At 54.3% G+C, this 17,582-nt stretch overlaps 1 protein-coding gene across 21 annotated transcripts in view; it reads right to left on the bottom strand.

The window, feature by feature from the left end:
* The window catches only part of JAKMIP3 (Janus kinase and microtubule interacting protein 3), a 150,864-nt gene that overhangs the window by 66,528 nt on the left and 66,754 nt on the right, over nt 1-17,582 (bottom strand). For all 21 annotated transcript variants that reach the window (XM_063782293.1, XM_063782301.1, XM_063782302.1 and 18 more), the window contains exons 2-3: nt 15,673-15,944; nt 3,110-3,607 (exon numbers count right to left, since the gene is read on the bottom strand). In XM_063782293.1, the coding sequence (XP_063638363.1) occupies nt 3,110-3,607; nt 15,673-15,807 (633 nt within the window). In that variant the 5' untranslated portion in view covers nt 15,808-15,944. The remainder of the gene's footprint in view (nt 1-3,109; nt 3,608-15,672; nt 15,945-17,582) is intronic.

Here is a 17,582-nt window from a genome sequence, read left to right as displayed (position 1 = left end):
CCATTGGGACAGGGTCCCCAGGAAGAAAGGGTCCCGGTGGCTGGATTCCTGATGCCACCAGAAGCTCCATCACCACAGCTGACACCCTCAGGGCACCTCTCACCACAGCTGATGCCCTCAGGGCACCTCTTGTGATATGGGCATGGAGCCAAGTACTCCCTGGGTTTTTTATTATTTTATTTAAATTGCACAAAACCAGGATATAGACAGATAGATAGCTGGGCTCTGGGAATGGGGCTGAGGGTGAACTGATGGGAGCTGTGTCCCTGATGAGGCCTGGGCAGCTGTGGTCAGGGGTGGAAGAAGGAAGTGCATCCCAGCAGCTGTGCAGACTGAGCTGGGCTCCAGCAGCCACCCCTGGGGGAAGGGGCGAGTCACACAGCGGATGGGATATGAGCCCCCAGCCAATCTCTCCCCCGCAGGACCCAAGCAGACCCAGAGTTCCTGGATGTTGGTGGTGGGGCGGGGGCTCTCACGGGCAACACTGGTCCTCCCACTGACAGGGGTTTAAGCATCGAAACAGTAAATAAAGGAGATGTCCCAAATCTATGGATTCTGTAGGAAAAGATCATGTAAGACTTTGAAATAGGCAAGAGAAGATTTCTGACTGTCCTTGTATTGGAATGCCAGAGGCCCTGGGGACGACCTGACCCCGGGAGGCCCGTGCCTTTGTCTCTGACTAGGCTATTCTACGACTCCATGGAAAGAAAAGTTAAACTTGGAGAAGAGTGTGAGCAAAGTGCGCATTTCCTGGGCACAGGTGGACATGATTCCTGCTCACGGGAATGCAAATGGGTTTTGTCAGGCAGGAAACGTGAATCTCTGTGGGCCAAATCCTCATTTGAATTGGTTGTAACATCTTGTTTCCTCATCAATTAATGAGTTAATAAAATCTTTGACGTGTTCATTGTATAGTTTGTATGACAGTCATGATTATACCCTCTGCTAAAATTTACCCTTGAACAGTTTGGTTAAAAACCCAAAATTCCAACAGTTTTTTTTTTAATTTACAGCAAAGATGATTCTGAAATGTATATGGAATTCTAGAGGGCCAAGGAGAGGCAGGTTACTCTTTAAGGCGAACAAAGCAGGAGAATGTGCTACTCCAGAAATGAAGCCTTTTTATAAAGCTAGAATAATTACTACAAAGTAGGGCGGAGGAGGGACTGACAATGAGACACCAGAAAGTCCACTCTTGTAAGAACAGGTGCAATCTGGCAGAGAGGAGCTGTGAGAAAGGGGGAGATGGTCTTTGAAGTAAGGGCTGCTACAGACATAAGTATGGAAGACGAAACTATAACATTTTTAAAAGATGAAGATTCCTGACTCTGGGATCGAAAGATTTCCTAAACAAGACAAAGTGAGTACCAATCCTAAAGGGAAAGATAAGCAAATTAGACTGTTTTACTTTAAAATTTAAGACCTTAGATCATAACACGATGCTGTTGAGCACAGGAAAAGATAACCCACAGAACGGGGAACACACCTGCACTTCGGTGTAAGTTTTAGGACCAGCTTGCCCCTAGCTGCAAAAAAAAGCCTGTACGGAGGGGAGAGATCTGGCGAGGATGGAGAGTGAAGACACAGGTTGGAGCATGCTTTTGAAAATTTGAAATAAAATCCAGAAGAATCAGCCAGAGGAACTGTGAATAGCTGCCTCTGGGGGTTCAGATCGGGGGTGAGAAGGGATGGCAGGGAACTGCTGGTTTCTGTTACGAGCCTTTACTTAAGAAAAAAGCTGCCTTCCTCTACTGAGAGCATCGAATCCAACCAAGACAAATGAAAGGGTCGTGTGGCACTGGGCAGAGGCAGCCACCTGTCCCTCCCACCTTCCCGGGACAGTGGCAACGCTTCCTTCCTTCCCCGCACAGAAAAGGAAGCATCGTGTCACGCGAAGAAAGCACCCGGTTCTTATGAGTGCTGGTTTGGGCCGGGTCCTTGGGTTGCTAAGGTGACATCGATATGTGGCTTGGGACGGGGCAAAGAGGTGTAGGGGAGGTTGGAACAGGGACCACTTTGGAAAGGAAGGGAATCACCCGGGTTAGGCACGTTTGGGGGCACCCACGTGTACGCCGTGGCGAGGTCATATTTACTCCACAGTGGCTGGTTCTCCCTTCCTGGCTGTGGGTGTGGAGAGCGGCTGCCCCTCTCTGGGAGTTCCACATGCTGGCCCAGCCTGGAGGCCATCCCTGGAGATCAGAGGCCCCGGGAAGCAGGCAGAGGGAGGCTGCCCCAGGTGCACAGCCACGCCCCGTGGAAAGACCACTGCATCCCACCCAAGGTGCCCGGGGCTCCAGGTCCTGAAGAGGCACAGGGCTGGGGCACGCACCTCTAAGACAGAGCTCCATTTCCCCCAAAATCACAGGACAGTCTCCTCTCCAAAGGACAAGGGGCATCGGGTGGAATCAGTCCCTTGCAATCCCTGGACATTCTCGTCAGCTGAACCCTGGGCCTTTGAGAACATCGACTCTCCTGGTGCCTGCCATGGGTGCCCAGGTCTCTGGAGCTATTAGGATGCACCAGATGCCAACGTTAGACCTCATTGATCCACAAAACCGGCAGCTCATCTGGTCCAGCCCAAGTGCAACGGTTCTGCAGAGACAGGGACCTCAGGGCAGCCGGGGGCCATCCCACCCCCCGGGGCCTCCTGATCTCGCCTCTCTGGATCCAGTGAGTTCAACTGGAGAATCACTGGAGAATTCCCTCTGAGTCCCCCCGTGAGGATGTGTGGGACTCCTGCTGCGAAACACTGAGCCCTGCCTGGTGTCAGGTGTGACCCGAGACACTAAGAAGAGATGTCCGTGAACCCTGTGGTGTGGATGGGCAGTGCCGATTTCTAGGTTTCTTGCTCTGGCCCAAGTTAAGAAAGGAAGTAGAGCTGGTGTTTGTGGAAAAGGGGAGGTGAGAGTCTGGCCTGCCCTGTGCGGGCCTGACTATGGGTCTGAACCTTTTCTAGTTGTCTCGTGACTCTAGGGTCCTCAAAACCAACAGGGGTGGCATGAGGAGCCTGTGCTGAGAATGTCATGGGGGGTGAAGCCGGTGCTGCCCGCGTGCTCCCCGAGCCCACGCCTGCACCCTCGCCCACGCCCGCCCCTGCCTGCCCACGTACCAGCCTGCGGATCTCCCGCTCGCACTCCTTCTTGATGCGGGTGATCTCCTCCTGGTGCAGGTGGTACACGCTGCGGATCTCTGCGGCCTTGATCTTGTCTGCTTGGATCACCAGCGTCAGCGCCTCCTCCACCTGCCTCTTGGCGCCCTTGAGCTCGGAGATCTCCTGCTGCATCTTGACCTTCTCCACCTCGAACCCCTTCTTGGCCTCCTCCTTGGCCTCGGTCAGCAGCACGGTCTTGACCTTTTCGGGGCCGCCGTCACGCAGGGCACTGAGCAGTGCCTGCAGCCGCTGGTTCTCGTTGTCCTTGATCTTGATGACCCTGAGCAGCTCGGCCTCATGCTGCCGCAGCAGCGTCTCACGCACAGCCTGTAGCTCCTTCATCTTCTCCTCATGCAGCTTTGTCTTGAGCTCCGTGAGCAAGACCGCGGTCTTATGCTGCTCATGCTCGCGCACCTGCCGCAGCTCCTGGTTCTTCTCGCGTTCCACTTTGCTGACCTGAAAGACAACAGCGAGACCGAGTGTGGCAGGAGCTCCAGCCATGCACACACTCACACCTGAATGTGCATTTGGGGGAGCTTCCATGTTGCACACACTCACACCTGAATGTGTATTCGGGGGGAGCGTCCATGATGCACACACTCACACCTGAATGTGTATTCGGGGGGAGCGTCCATGATGCACACACTCACACCTGAATGTGTATTCGGGGGGAGTGTCCATGATGCACACACTCACACCTGAATGTGTATTCGGGGGGAGCGTCCATGATGCACACACTCACACATCTGAATGTGCACTTGGGGAAGATTTTTTTGAAAATCACTGAACACCTGAGCAGCAGGTACTGTTCAGGCAAACCTGAGGTCACCCAGCAGAATCTGTAACGCGCTGAAAGGTTTTATCAGTTGTTATTCATGAGAATTGTTGGCATCTGAATCAAAAATACATCCCAGAAGTTGAGATTGTGTTGTTACTGTTTGAAACCGCGGAGAAAAGGCACTTCTAAGAAGCAAAATAGCCCAGCAAGGGCCTGTCTGGGGTTAGGGAAGGACACGCTGTGGGGGTCCTACATCCAGATCACAGTGCCGGGACCGCTGCCTGCCGTGGGCCAGGCTCTGCTGCCAAGGGCTTTGCTCTCCCGCTCCGAGGAGTTTCCAGCACATCCGGCCCAATGCCCTTCTTATGGCTGGACACGGCCATACTCATTGATGACGTTGCCAAATGTTCACGGCTCCAGTGGGAGCTGGAGGACAGCTGAGCCCTCAGGGCTGCTCCAAGGTTGACAGAATCTTAAATGAAATGGACAAAGGTCCTTTCATTTTTTTTTCACGAGTTAACTTTTAGTCAAGCCACATTTCTACTAGAAATGACATTTTTCTTTACATCTTATTTCCAGAGAAATTACCTTCTGCTAACCTCCAACAATTGCTCTAGAATTTGGGGTCCTCTTTGGAGACAACTATTTAAGCACTATTTCCTTTACGTGAATGACACGCTGAAGAGGAACACACCAACCTCCTCTGCCAGTCCTGTCCTGCCGGCACCGAGTCACAGGTCAACATCTCTATTTTAAACCAGCCGTGATTTCCCCTGAGATGACTCCAGGATAATGCAGAAAACTAGAGTGCAAGATCAGGGCTGTGGCGCCTAGAAGGGCCCAGATGAGTGCAGCCGGGCTGACAAGCGGCTGTGCGGAGGCCTCCTCTGGGCCGCTGGTGGGATCCCAGCCCATCGGTAGCAGGGGGCCGAGAGTCCCCCTCTGATCACAGAAGTGTACCACTGGCATGACCCCTAGCCATGATCAGTGCCCCGCCAGGGTGACCCCTAGCTGTGATCGCGGTGACCCCTAGCCGCGATCGCAGTGACCCGCCAGGGTGACCCCTAGCCGCGATCGCGGTGACCCGCCAGGGTGACCCCTAGCCGCGATCGCGGTGACCCGCCAGGGTGACCCCTAGCCGCGATCGCGGTGACCCGCCAGGGTGACCCCTAGCCGCGATCGCGGTGACCCGCCAGGGTGACCCCTAGCCGCGATCGCGGTGACCCGCCAGGGTGACCCCTAGCCGCGATCGCGGTGACCCGCCAGGGTGACCCCTAGCCGCGATCGCGGTGACCCGCCAGGGTGACCCCTAGCCGCGATCGCGGTGACCCGCCAGGGTGACCCCTAGCCGCGATCGCGGTGACCCGCCAGGGTGACCCCTAGCCGCGATCGCGGTGACCCGCCAGGGTGTCCCCTAGCCGCGATCGCGGTGACCCGCCAGGGTGACCCCTAGCCGCGATCGCGGTGACCCGCCAGGGTGTCCCCTAGCCGCGATCGCGGTGACCCGCCAGGGTGACCCCTAGCCGCGATCGCGGTGACCCGCCAGGGTGACCCCTAGCCGTGATCGCAGTGACCTGCCAGTGCTGGAGCTGATTGCAGAGCTGTGTAGTACGAACAGTGCTCAGCGCTAATTTGAACAGATAGGCATTTGGCAGCTTGGGGAAGTGTCTATGGAATCGGAGCCACACCAGCTAACACTTCATGCATAATTCACCCTCGCCCGATCACAGCAGCCACTCACCATGCTTTTCCCATATCCTGGAAAAATATGTATTCATTACATTGGTTGAATGAAGAAATGAATTCATTGAGGAACGCTCAATTCAATTTTTTTTTAAATCACTGGATTTCTATATATCATCAGCAAATAATTAGGAATGAAAATACCAAATGTACCATTTATAATGGTATCAAAAAAACCAACACTTTTGAAGACGTGTTAGAAAACACGCCCAAGACCTCGGTGCTGAAAACTACCAGGTGTTACTGACAGAAATTTAAAAGCGTTTAAATAAATGGAAGAATATATCATACTCATGAACCCAAAGACTCAATATTATAAACATGTTTATTTTCCCCAAATTGATCTATAGATTCAATGCAATTCAATGTATAGAAGCTTTTATAAAAATGCAAATCTCCAAATGGATTCTAAAATGTAGATGGAAATGCAAAGAACCAAGACAGAACAGAATCCAAAACAGACTCTCTCAGGGAGCTACCATGACTAACAGCCAACTTCTGCTGTCCCAGCACAGTGGCGCATCCTGTAATCCCAGCACTGTGGGAGGCAGAGGCAGGAGGATGGCTTGAGGAGTTCAAGACCAGCCTGGGCAACACAGTGAGACCCCATCTGTACAAAAAAATAAATTAAGTAAAAAATTAGCCAGGTGCAGTGATGCACGCCTGTAGTCCCAGCTACTTGGGAAAATGAAGTGGGAGGATTGCTTGAGCCGGGGGGTAGAGGCTGCAGTGAGCTGTGATCGCACCACTGCACTATAGCCTGGGTGACAGAATGAGACCCTGTCTCAGAAATAATAAGTAAACTTGTGCCATGCTGCACAGAAGCAACAACCATTCCTTGTTTCTCATGAGTCTAGTAGTCAGCTGGAGTCAGGTGGCCTAGGCTGGACTCAGTGGGTACCACGCGGCAATTTTCCCAGGACTGGCCACTAGTCTAGACACAGTGTCCTCACAGAGAGGACAGAGGTGAAGGAGTAAGCAAGGGACACAGAGGGCTGGGCTTGGGCCTGGCCCAGATCACTGCTGCACTGGCCAGAACAAAGCAAAGCTCTACAAAGTCGCACGGCACAGGCATCCTCCCGGGAGAGGCGAAGGACGGGACAGTAACGCTGTCTATGACACAGGCTCACACACGTGGCCATGGATTTATTGTAAAAGTGAAACTGCAGTGCAGCGGGTAAAGCCTTTTTTACGTGAATGGTGCCAGGTCCATCTCATATCCACAGTCATACCCTGCTTACGTCATGTGCCAAAATCAATCCCTGGTAGGTTTCCGATATAAAATTGAAAGGTAAAACAACACAGCTTCTAGAAGAAAACATAGGAAAGTGTCTCCATGACCTGGTACAGGCAAAGATTTCCTCAAAAGGAAAACTCCACAAAGCCCCGCTGTCTCTTTCCCAGGCTTTTCTTGGCCCTATGATGAGGAATTCCTCTATTAGCAAACATTCTTCCTCAACAAGATTCTAATGGCTGCAGGGCAGTCTGCTGCGTAAATACAACCTAACGTCCTTAGCAGTTTCCTCAGGCTGGGACAGCCAGGTGGCCGCTTTGTTCCTTATCATTAGCAGAGCTAAAACCAACACCCTGTGTATCCGCTGGATTCCGCTTTTTCTAACAGTGGAGTCACTGTCACAGAAGCCTGGCAGCATCTCAGGGCCGTGCACTGGTGGCCAAGGCACCTGCAGAGAGGCTTCCAGCGGCTTCTGAGGGCATCACTTCTCCACCCAATCAGCGACCCCGGGGATCTGCCATGTATAAAAGCGACTGGGTGCATTCAACTTTGTTTTGATTTGCATGTCCTTAAATAATACTGCTAATGCTTTCGGCCATTCACAGATCATCTACCTCCTGAGCTTTATCACAGAATCCTGGGAGGTGCAAATTGAATCCCCTAAAGCAGGCCAAGAGTGGCTAGTGAGCCCTGAACTGAGGTGACAACTGCTTTCAGACCAGGGATATACAGCGTCCTGGTCACTAGGTAGGTGTGTTTCTTGTATATTTCAGTAAGTCACGCTTCAGAAAGTGGGACGGTCACAGTCTTTCAAACCCTAGCTGTGCATGCTCTCTGATGAGAACTGTCTATTTTTCTCTAAGAAGTAGGAAAGAATGGAGCAGCCAAAGGGGGCAGAAGGGAAAGACAGAGGGAGCGAGAGAGGGGATTCGCAGCCAGGCAGCAGCAGGCTGACCAAGAAGCGGCGGCTGGAGAGTCAGACGCGTCCACCATGTGAGCCGGTGTCCAAGGGGAGGTGGAGAGCTGCCCTGTCCAAGGAGACACGTGGCTGTGGACAAGGAGAATCCGAATCCCCGACTCTTCATGGGAACTATTTCCCCACTCCTATAGGCTCAGAACATTCAGGTACCCACAGTAATAAGCAGACAGTCCCCAGGGGAAGGCAGGAGACTTCTTTAAAATGCAAGACATTCACATAAATCTCTGTGAACACAGAGCCACGCGGGACTTTGTAGACAAAAACACTGAAGAATACAATTGAACAAAATAAGGAACCAGGAAAAGAGACCCTTCTTAAAACCTAACAGCCCGAAAGAACAGAGGCGGGATGGAATGTTCTGGAAGCAGGTATGAGGTGGGTGAAGTCCAAGAGTATGGCCTCCTCGCTGCCCTCTCTGGGCTTCCCAGCTGACGAGCCGAGTGCCCAGGGCACGTCCCAGCCCTGTCTCCCCTCGCACTGTTCTCTGGGCAGCATCTCCCACCACCCGGAGACCCCGCTCCCACACCTGAGGCCCATGTGCCCCGCGGGACAGCAGGCACCTATGCTCACCACCCACATGTCAGCCCCCGCCTGGATGTTGGTGTGAGGCTCCACGGTGTCCTGTCTCACGCAGAGTTCTTGATGTCCTCCGGCCCCCAGTGCCCATCATCCTCGCCCAGATGCCACCTCAGCAAAGGGCAGCCCTGCCACTGCTGCTCAGACCCAAGCCTGGAGCATCCCATGCACCGTCCACCCGCACGCTCTACCCCCACCTGCCCACACCTCCTGGCTCCTCTCCCCCGTGTCCCAGAGCAGTTCCACACACCATCCACCCACAGATTCTACCCCTGCCTGCCCACATATCCTGGTGCCTCTGCCCCATGCCCCTCCACGGCTGCCACCCTCAGCCCTGGCACGGACCTCTGAGCAGCTGCCTCCCACTGCTCTCTGCTCCCCTCAGCCCCTCCCACAGCAGCCAGAGGTTATGTTAAACACGTCAAAATATTTTAAATATATAAACATATTTATAATATATAATATGCAAATAGAAGTCAGGTCATGTCCAGCTTTAAGGCTCCCAGAGGCTGCTGGCTGTGCCCGGAGCATGGCCCAAGCTCCTTGCCTCGCCATGGTGGGATGCCCAGCGGTCCAGGGAGGCCGGCTTTCCTTGTTGTTCCAGCATAGTGATCAGTAACCCCCTTTCTCCCTCCAAAGTGTCCCCATGCAGACTATAGGTTACTAGGCCCCCTCCTGCCCCACACCTGCATGGCCCCCGGGGCCCATGGCCACCTCTGCTGACCTCTTCTGCACCCTCCCCATGAGGGCTGCACCTGCCCTGGACTTCCCGGCGCTTGAGGTCACACCCATGCCCATTCACCCCATGTCTACCTGGGCTCTAGCCCCACCTGGAGCCACCCCCGACCCTGGGACCTTGCTGTGCTCATGGGGGTTCTCTGCTCCAAGGCCACTTCCTCAGCAGTGACCCCAGCACTACTCACTGCGTCTGCTGGCTCTGCCACCCCTTGCCTCGGCCCCTGTCCCCGTCATTGCTGCCTCCCTCCACAGGTCTGCAGGGGCACAGCTGCCTGGGACATGTTTCCTGTGGGGGCAGGAGGCCGGAGCTTCCATGGCGTCTCCCACCTCTAGGCAGGCCCCTCCGTTAGAGCTGGGATCTTGTAGGACTTTCCGGGCACCTCTGAAAGGTGTGATAGCCGTGAATTTTCTCTGCTCCCTGCACTTCCTCATCCAGGTTACAGTTCCAAGAGTCGGGGCTCAGCCTGCAGGAGGGCGGGCAGTGGCCAAACCCCAGAACAGGCATCAGGGGCCCTGCTGTGCCCAGACCAGAGCTGGAGCCTTCGTGTCCACGACAAAAACACGGTGACTTACATCCTCATGACACGTATGGCTCTTCCCTGCTTTAAAGGAGCCCACGCTGCACCTTCCTCAAGACAAGGCTGAGTTCACGCCCCTGCGGTTCCCTCGAGAGCCCTCCCTGTGAGCCCCTCCCCTTCTTCACTGGGAACGGTCCCATCTCTCTCCCGACAGAGGGCTGGCACCTGGAGGAGTCAGCTTTTATTTAAATCATTTTATTCTTGAGTTGTCAGATCTCAGTCTGCTCAAGTCTTCCTCGGTGATCGATTAACCATCGGACTGAAATCCAAGATGCTTTTTTCAGAACTCACAGGGACCTTCTTTATCCTGAAAATCACAGTCTGCAAAATGTGATGAAGCAGTTGCAGAATTCTGATGATTTTTGATAAAGAGATGAGCTCCCCACTGCACGGCAGCCCAGGACCGTGGCAGAGAAACAAGCAGCATCCCCTCCCTCGGTTGTTCTATGTAAACGGATTTAACCACCACGTGACAGCACATCTTCACATAACCACAGGCAAAAACTGCACAGAAGGCTGAGCCCATCTATCGTGGGCCCCACGTTGGGATCCGGCCTTGGGAGCTGCAAAGGCTGAGACCCTGCTGGAGGCACCAGCAGCCCGGGAGCACCTGCCCGTGCCTGAGCTGGTGGAGGCCACCAGATGCCGCCTAGGCCACCAGTGGGCTGTGGGAGCTTCCAGAGCACGGCTGGATTCCAGACTGGCTTGGGGGCTGCCTGTCCCCTCCAGGCTACAGGAGGCCGGTGGGGCAGGGTCGGTCTGTTCTGGGAAGGGCTCCTCTGGCTGGCCATTGATTTCCCTCTTGAGGTCCAGAACTGGATTCTCCCCCACGGGTGCTTCTGAGGCATCTGGATCTGCTGGAAATTAGATAGGAGGCTCCAGTTCCACAGCTGCAGGCCTAGTTACAGAATCCTGTCCTGGGGTTGTAATGACGATATTACTTTTGGCACGGACACAGTAAAGACTTCAGAAGCATTGATGCTGCCAATTGTAATTGTAATGACTGAATTCCTATTTTCTGTTCCCTGCTTGGCCAAGACTTATGCAAGTGTTTTGCAAATCAAGGATCCCCACATTTTGTGGTAGAGGCCAAGATGCTGTGTGAGCTGCGGAGCTGCAAGAGCCCAGGGGCCCCGAAGGCTTCCCATAGTCCTGTTTCTGACCACGCAGAAGCTACAGCCTCAAGCCCTTCCCCACTCAGGAAGACTCAAAGGTCAACTCAGATGGGATATTCCATTTATGGAATGGAGTAGGGAGAGGAGAAAGCCCAGGTGGGAGCTGGAAGAAAGGAGGCCGGAGGCTCCAGGGTCCTCAGGATCCTCAGGGCCCTCAGGTGCAATGAGCTGAGGTCTCACTACCGTCTGTGAGACCCTCACTGTCGTTCTCAGGCCAGGAAGACGCCCAGGCGCAGGGGGACCCACACCTCTCTGCGGGCACGCAGGAACAAGGGCAGGCAGCCGGGCGGAGAGCTTCTAGTTTGCTTATATTTGAACCCAAATGAGGTCATTCGTTAATTGTGGGGGGTGCCTAGCTGCCTGTCTGCCGTATTCTTTTCTGTGTGCACACAATCTTTTTTTAACCTCGAATGTTTTTAATTAAAAAAATTTTTGTTTTTTGAGACAGTCTTGCTCTGTCACCCAGGCTGGAGTGCAGTGGCACAATCATGGCTCACTGCAGCCTTGACCTCCTGGGCTCAAGCCATCCTCCCATGTAGCTAAGACTACAGGTGAGTGCCACCATGCCCAGTTTTTTTAATATATGTGTGTGTGTGTATATATATAATATATATGTGTGTGTGTATATATATGTGTGTGTATGTGTATATGTGCATGTATGTATGTGTATATATACACATATATAATTTGTATACGTATATACATTTGTGTATATACGTATACGTATATACATTTGTGTATATATACACACACACATTTGTATACATATATATACATTTGTATATATAATTTATATACATAATTTTTTTTTTTTTTGGTGGAGACCAGGTTTTGCTATGTTGCCCAGGCTGGTCTCGAATTCCTGGGCTGAAGTGATTCTCCCGCCTCAGCCTTCCAAAGTGCTGGGACTACAGGTATGAACCACTGCACCTGGCCTTGAATGTTTTAAATGACACTTGGCTGGGAAGGTCCAGGTTTGGCTTGGAGGCACCAGTGGGAGACAGGACTAGGTAGGAGAAGAGCAGGTGAATGAGGCAGGGGAGGGGTGGGACAAGGAGGCAGGGGAGGGACGAGTTAATGAGGTAGGAGCAGGGTCAGAGAACGCTCTGGGGTCTTGGTGGCCCAGGGGCTCTCTCTTGTCTGAGGCTCCACCTGTGTCCCACCTGTCCTTTTTCCTCTCCAGCCCCCTGCTTCCGTTAGCTGCAGACCCTGGAAGTTGAGGAGACAAAGAATAATTATTTTCTGCATCTCCTGGAAACTCCTTTAATGTTGGAAATCCACTGTCCCCCGGGACTGGCAGGATGAAAGGGCTGGGAGAGGGAGAGAGCTGGCCAGAGGAGCTGGTGTGGGAGGGCAAATCCACGATGCAGACGCTGAGCGGCCCTGGGCAGGTTCAATGCCTCCCCATGCCTCTCAGCAGCTTCTGCTCCAGCAGGACCAAGGTCCAGGCTCTGCTGCACAGTGAGGTGTGAAAACCCCAACCTAGAAAGAACCCCCTGGCAGAGATGAGAATATTTCAGAGTCCTTGGCTAAGCCAGGATAACTAGGTCTGCAGGAAGGAGCAACACCGAGCCATGATCTTGAACCCCAGTGGTCCCAGAGCAGCCAGCACCTTCCCACCAGTGTGAGCCAGCGGTGAGGACCCTGCCAGGACCCAGCTCCTGGAGCTGCCCTTGGGAGCCAGCTGGATCTCCCTGAAGGGCCCTCTCTGTTCTCCATGGGCCCTGGGGACGTCACCGTCAAACTGCAAACATAGACACGCTCTGGCCCAGCAATTTGGCTTGCAAGAACGTCTCCTGCAGGAGTTCTTTTGCATGTAGTCCAAGACCCAGGTACAGGGCTGCAGTATCAGCCGAGAATCGAATCAGCCTGGATGCCGTCGACAGGCCCACCACGGTGGGGCATGTGAATAACATGGACGAGCTTGTGCCAGCTGCACTGTTCCACGTGGAACTGACTCCAAGAGGCGCTGTGATCACTTGGCAAAAGGGAGTTGCTGCCTGTGCGTCCGGCATGCTGTCAGTTACGCTTGAGGAGGCAGGGCTCAGATCGCTTATGCAGGAAACCATAACATGAACCCTCTGGCAAGGGCGTCCAGGATGAGGAGCTCTGAGGCAAACAGGCTTCTGCTCCGTTCCTTTCCTCCGGTGCCTTCTGCGTGTTGTGCCAAGAGAGCACATCCTCTCCTCCAGGTACAACTAAACACGCCCCACAAGGTGTCCAGCGGGTCTGGGTTGCAGCCCTCAGACGCCGGCCCTGGAACCCTTGCCGGCACCTGGGGAGCCCGCAAGCCTGGCCTGTTGACCATCAAGGAGCGTGTGTCCCTCGGGGCGTCACAGATGGATGTATTTTGGCAAAACTGCACAAAAAATCACATGATGCTGTTGTAATTAGGTGGACAGAGAACTGGGGACTAAACCTGGGGATGTCCACATGTGGTGTTTTTGTTAAGAAGATAATTATTGGCTGGGGGCAATGGCTTAGCCCTGTAATCCCAGCATGTTGGGAGGCTGAGGCAGGAAGATCGCTTGAGTCCAGGAGTTTGAGACCAGCCCGGGCAAAATGGCGAGACCCAGTCTCTACAAAAAAGTAAAAAAAAAAAAAAAAAAAAATAGCCAGACATGGTGGTGCACACCTGTGGTCTCAGTTATTTGAGGGGCTGAGGTGAGAGGATTGCTTGAGCCCAGGAGGTCGAGGATGTAGTGAGCTGAGATCGCACCACTGCACTCCAGACAGGGTGACAGAGTAAGACTTTGTTTTTTTAAAAAAAGATAATTGTTATATTTTTACTCAATAAAACAAAGGGTTTCATTCTCACTGGGCTCTTGACAAGTCATCTCTTCTTCCACCAGCAAAATGCAGAGAAGGAAGATGACAGCCATGTCTGAGGCTCACCGTGCAGCCTGGTCTCTCCATTTGGGGCAACTCCCCATTTTTTGAGGGGGGGGCATTAGCACCCTGACCTTGTGCTCCTGCAGCGAGTCGGGGCCTCTGGGCCTTGTTGTTTGGGATTTATGGGCACCTGGCACAGAGCAGGTGCTAGACGCACATTTACTGATCGTGTCCCCATGCCATCGGCCTTCTGGTATCCGAAAAGCGAGACTCCCCGAGCTGTGCCCCGAAGCCTCAGCAGCACTCCCCCCTCCAGGCCACAGGCTGTGTTCATCCCCATTCTACAGAGGAGGGACTCATGGCAGGAGGGGGAGGAACGGGGGCGGGGCCAGATGGTAAATATTTTAGGTTTTGTGGGTCAACTCCAAGGACAATATGTAAATGAGCAGGTGCAGCTGTGGGTTTTTTTTTTTTAAATCATTTTTATTTCTTTAGAGACAGGGTCTCACTCTGTCATGCAGGCTGGAGTACAGTGGCACAATCACAGCTTACTGTAGCCTCAACCTCCTAGACTCAAGTAATTGTGTCGCCTCAGCCTCCCGAGCAGCTGAGCCCACAGGAGCATACCACCGCACCTGCGTAACGTGTCCATTTTTTTTTGTAGAGATGAGGTCTCCCTATGTTGCCCAGGCTGGTCTCGAACTCCTGGGCTCAAGCTATCCTCCCACCTTGGCCTCCTAATGTGCTGGGATGACTCATGTTCTAGTACAACTTTCCTTGTGGTGTGGGCACCAAAATCTGAGCTACACATGATGATCACGTGTCACGAAACATTCTTCTTCTTTTGATATAACAAGGAGGTGAAATCACAGGAGGGTGAATAAGTCAGAGGTTAAGCAACCAGCCCCAAATAACCCGACTCCCCTCCACCGCCAGACCATGCAGGTCCCAAGAGAGATGCCTTTGATGGGCAAGAAACGGGGAGGGAGAGAACTAGGGCCTGGAGTGGGGACACCATCCACGTGTGACCCAGGCCCTTCCAAGCCCACGGCAGGCACCTGCCTTCATTCCCAGCCCCTTCCTGGAGCTGCCTTCTCTCCGGATGCTCTCTCCCTCGCCTTCTCCTTCCAGGAGCCTGGGCACACTTCTTAATGGCTCCTGGGGACCAGGAGATGGAAAGGAGAGGGCAAAGGTCATGCTAGAGGTGGAAAGAGGTTCAGGCGTGGGTAGCCCACCCCAGGGCTTGGCTTGTCCTCTGGTCAGCCCCTCCCCCTGCTCCAGACCCCCACCCCCTTGGCTGCCAGCACAGCTCAGCACAGCCCAATCTTTCCCGAGGCTTCAAAAGCCCCAAAGTGCTGGGCATCCAGCCAGAGGCCATCGTGGGCCTCCCCATCCCCCGGGCTTGCCCCTGCATCTCCACATTTGCTAACGGGTGCTGTTCCTCCAAATCTGGAAGCTCTAAACCGATGGCCCATCCTTTTCCTTTATTCCCATGTGAGAGCCATACCTGCCCACTCTGTTTCAGGTCAGTTCCACCGTGGACGCTGCAGTGGGAAAGTCAGCGTCCTTTCCAGGGATGGCACCACTGGACACAGACCCCAAGGCCCTGCGGCCCCAGATGGGAGGGCTGTCCCCGCGCAGCAGAGGATAATTTCTGTGAGCTCAGCGTGGTTTGCGGCCACCACCACGGCACCTGTGCCTACAGGCCCTCAAGTCTCCCACTGCCCGCCACCCCACCCCCCACCATGTGGTCTGTCCCAAGCAGCCTCTGGGACTGGGTGGGGGTTTCCACAGGGATCTGGCCAAACCCACTCCAGGAAGAGCCTCTGGGCCCCAGGGGAGGCGGGAGAGAGGGACATTTAAGGGTGGGGGTCTGGGGAGCGCCCACCTTGCTCTTCTCCTGCTGCAGCTCGATCTGGATGTCTGTGAGCTTGGCTCGAAGATCCTCGTTGGCCGCCTGCAGCGCCGCGAGGGCCTCTGCCTTGTCCCCCTTGGCCCGGCTGCTCATGCCCCTCTTGGACATGGTGAGGCTGGATGGCCGGGGGGATGCCCAGGGGTAGGGTGCTCCGGCTGGGCTGGGCTGGGGGTGGCTGGGGTGTCCACGCCAAGCTCCCAGCAGGTGTCACCCGGGCTGCTGTCACACTACATCTTCTCATTCACCTGGAGGGGAAAGCACACCGCGGTGAGCAGCTCCCTCCGGAGCCGTGGCCTGGAGCTCAGGGGCTTGTGTGCCGGGGCGGGGGCACGTAGACCCCCCACCTCACTGCAGCACTGAGGATGATACCTGGACGACGCAGGCCAGGGAACCAGCCCCAGACCTCAGAGCCCATCTGCCCGTCGTATGGTGCCCCCACACAGGGACCCCACATCTAAGAGGACATCCCCACGCCCAGCACGGGATGAACACTCAGCACGGGTGAATTCTTTTCCCTCTTAGGAATCAGAGAGTGAGGGAGTGGGCACCCAACTTCGAACTCAGAATTCTGTACATGGCTGTGAGGCCACACCGCAGCAATGGCACGTATAAACCATGAGCTCTCAGACGGCAGAGGGACCCCGTGACCAGGCTCCTCCACAGAGACCCACAAGCTGCACCCAGGAAATGCCCAGAAGTACGGAAAGCAGGGACTGGAACAGAAGCGCACGCCCAGCTCACAGCAGCACAATCCAGGTAGCTGCACAGTGGAGGCAACCTGCATCCATCGATGGATGAGTGGCTACACAAAATGCAGAATATCCACGTAACAGAATATTACCCAGCTGTAACCAGGAGGGAGATTCGGACACACGCTATGACAGGAGGATCCCTGAAGACATTAGGCTGGGTGAAATGAGCCGGTCACAGAAGGACAAATGCCGCATGATTTCACTTATATATTCAGGATCTACAGTCGGCAAACCCAGGAACTAAGTAGAATGGTGGGTGCCAGGGGCTGGCAGGAGAGGCAATGGGAGCTACTGTTTAATGGAGATGGATTTTCTTTCTTTTTTTGGAGGTAGGGTCTGGCTCTGTGTCCCTCAAGGGGAGTGGCCGTAAATACACAGGAAGCTTCCCTCCCTTGCCCACTGCTTGCCTCCTGCTGTATTGCCCAGCTTCTAACAGGCCACGGACAGGCACCGATCCATGGTCAGGCGCTAGGAACCTGGTGTAGACAATCAGTGATCTCCACTGGTCACAGCAAGTCCTCCAGGTTCAACCCCAGGGAAGCTGCTCATTGTCTAAGAAGAGGTGATTGGACGAAGCTGGTGAGATCCTCACACTTTCTTTCTGTGCTGCCAGGCACCTCCCCTAGCTGTTCCTTTCCCTCAGAGGCTCCCCTCCACCAAGCTACTCCTCTCCCCCAGGTGCTCCTCTCCCACAGGTGCTCCTCCCCGTCTCTGATGTTCCTCTCTCCCCCTGATGTTCCTCTCCAGCAGCTGCTTCTCTACCCTAGCTCCTTCAGATGCTCCTCTTGGCTGCCCAGAGGGTCAAGGACCCCCGGTGCTCCTAACAGGTCCATTGGGCCCCTCTGTGGCCCTCCTGCTCCTGGGGCCTCCTTCCATCCCCACCATGACCAGCTTTCCCCGACAGAGGGAAAAAAGCACCTTTCCCTCTTGTCCTTGTTTACCTTCTGCTCCTGTCACCTGTTACAGGGCAGTGAAGGCAGCCAGGATAGAAGGGACCAGCAGGCAGATCACACATGGGAACTTTCCCGGTGAACACAGCCCCCACCCCCACAACTCCTGCTCCCATTTCCTGATGAACACAGGCCCACCCCATGCCCGCGTCTCCTCTCCCGGTGAACACTTCCCCCCACC

This window comes from Pan troglodytes, chromosome 8 (assembly GCF_028858775.2).
Source record: "Pan troglodytes isolate AG18354 chromosome 8, NHGRI_mPanTro3-v2.0_pri, whole genome shotgun sequence".
NCBI lineage: Eukaryota > Metazoa > Chordata > Mammalia > Primates > Hominidae > Pan > Pan troglodytes.
Note: the sequence above shows the minus strand (reverse complement) of the source record. Positions and strands in the feature narration are given on the sequence as shown.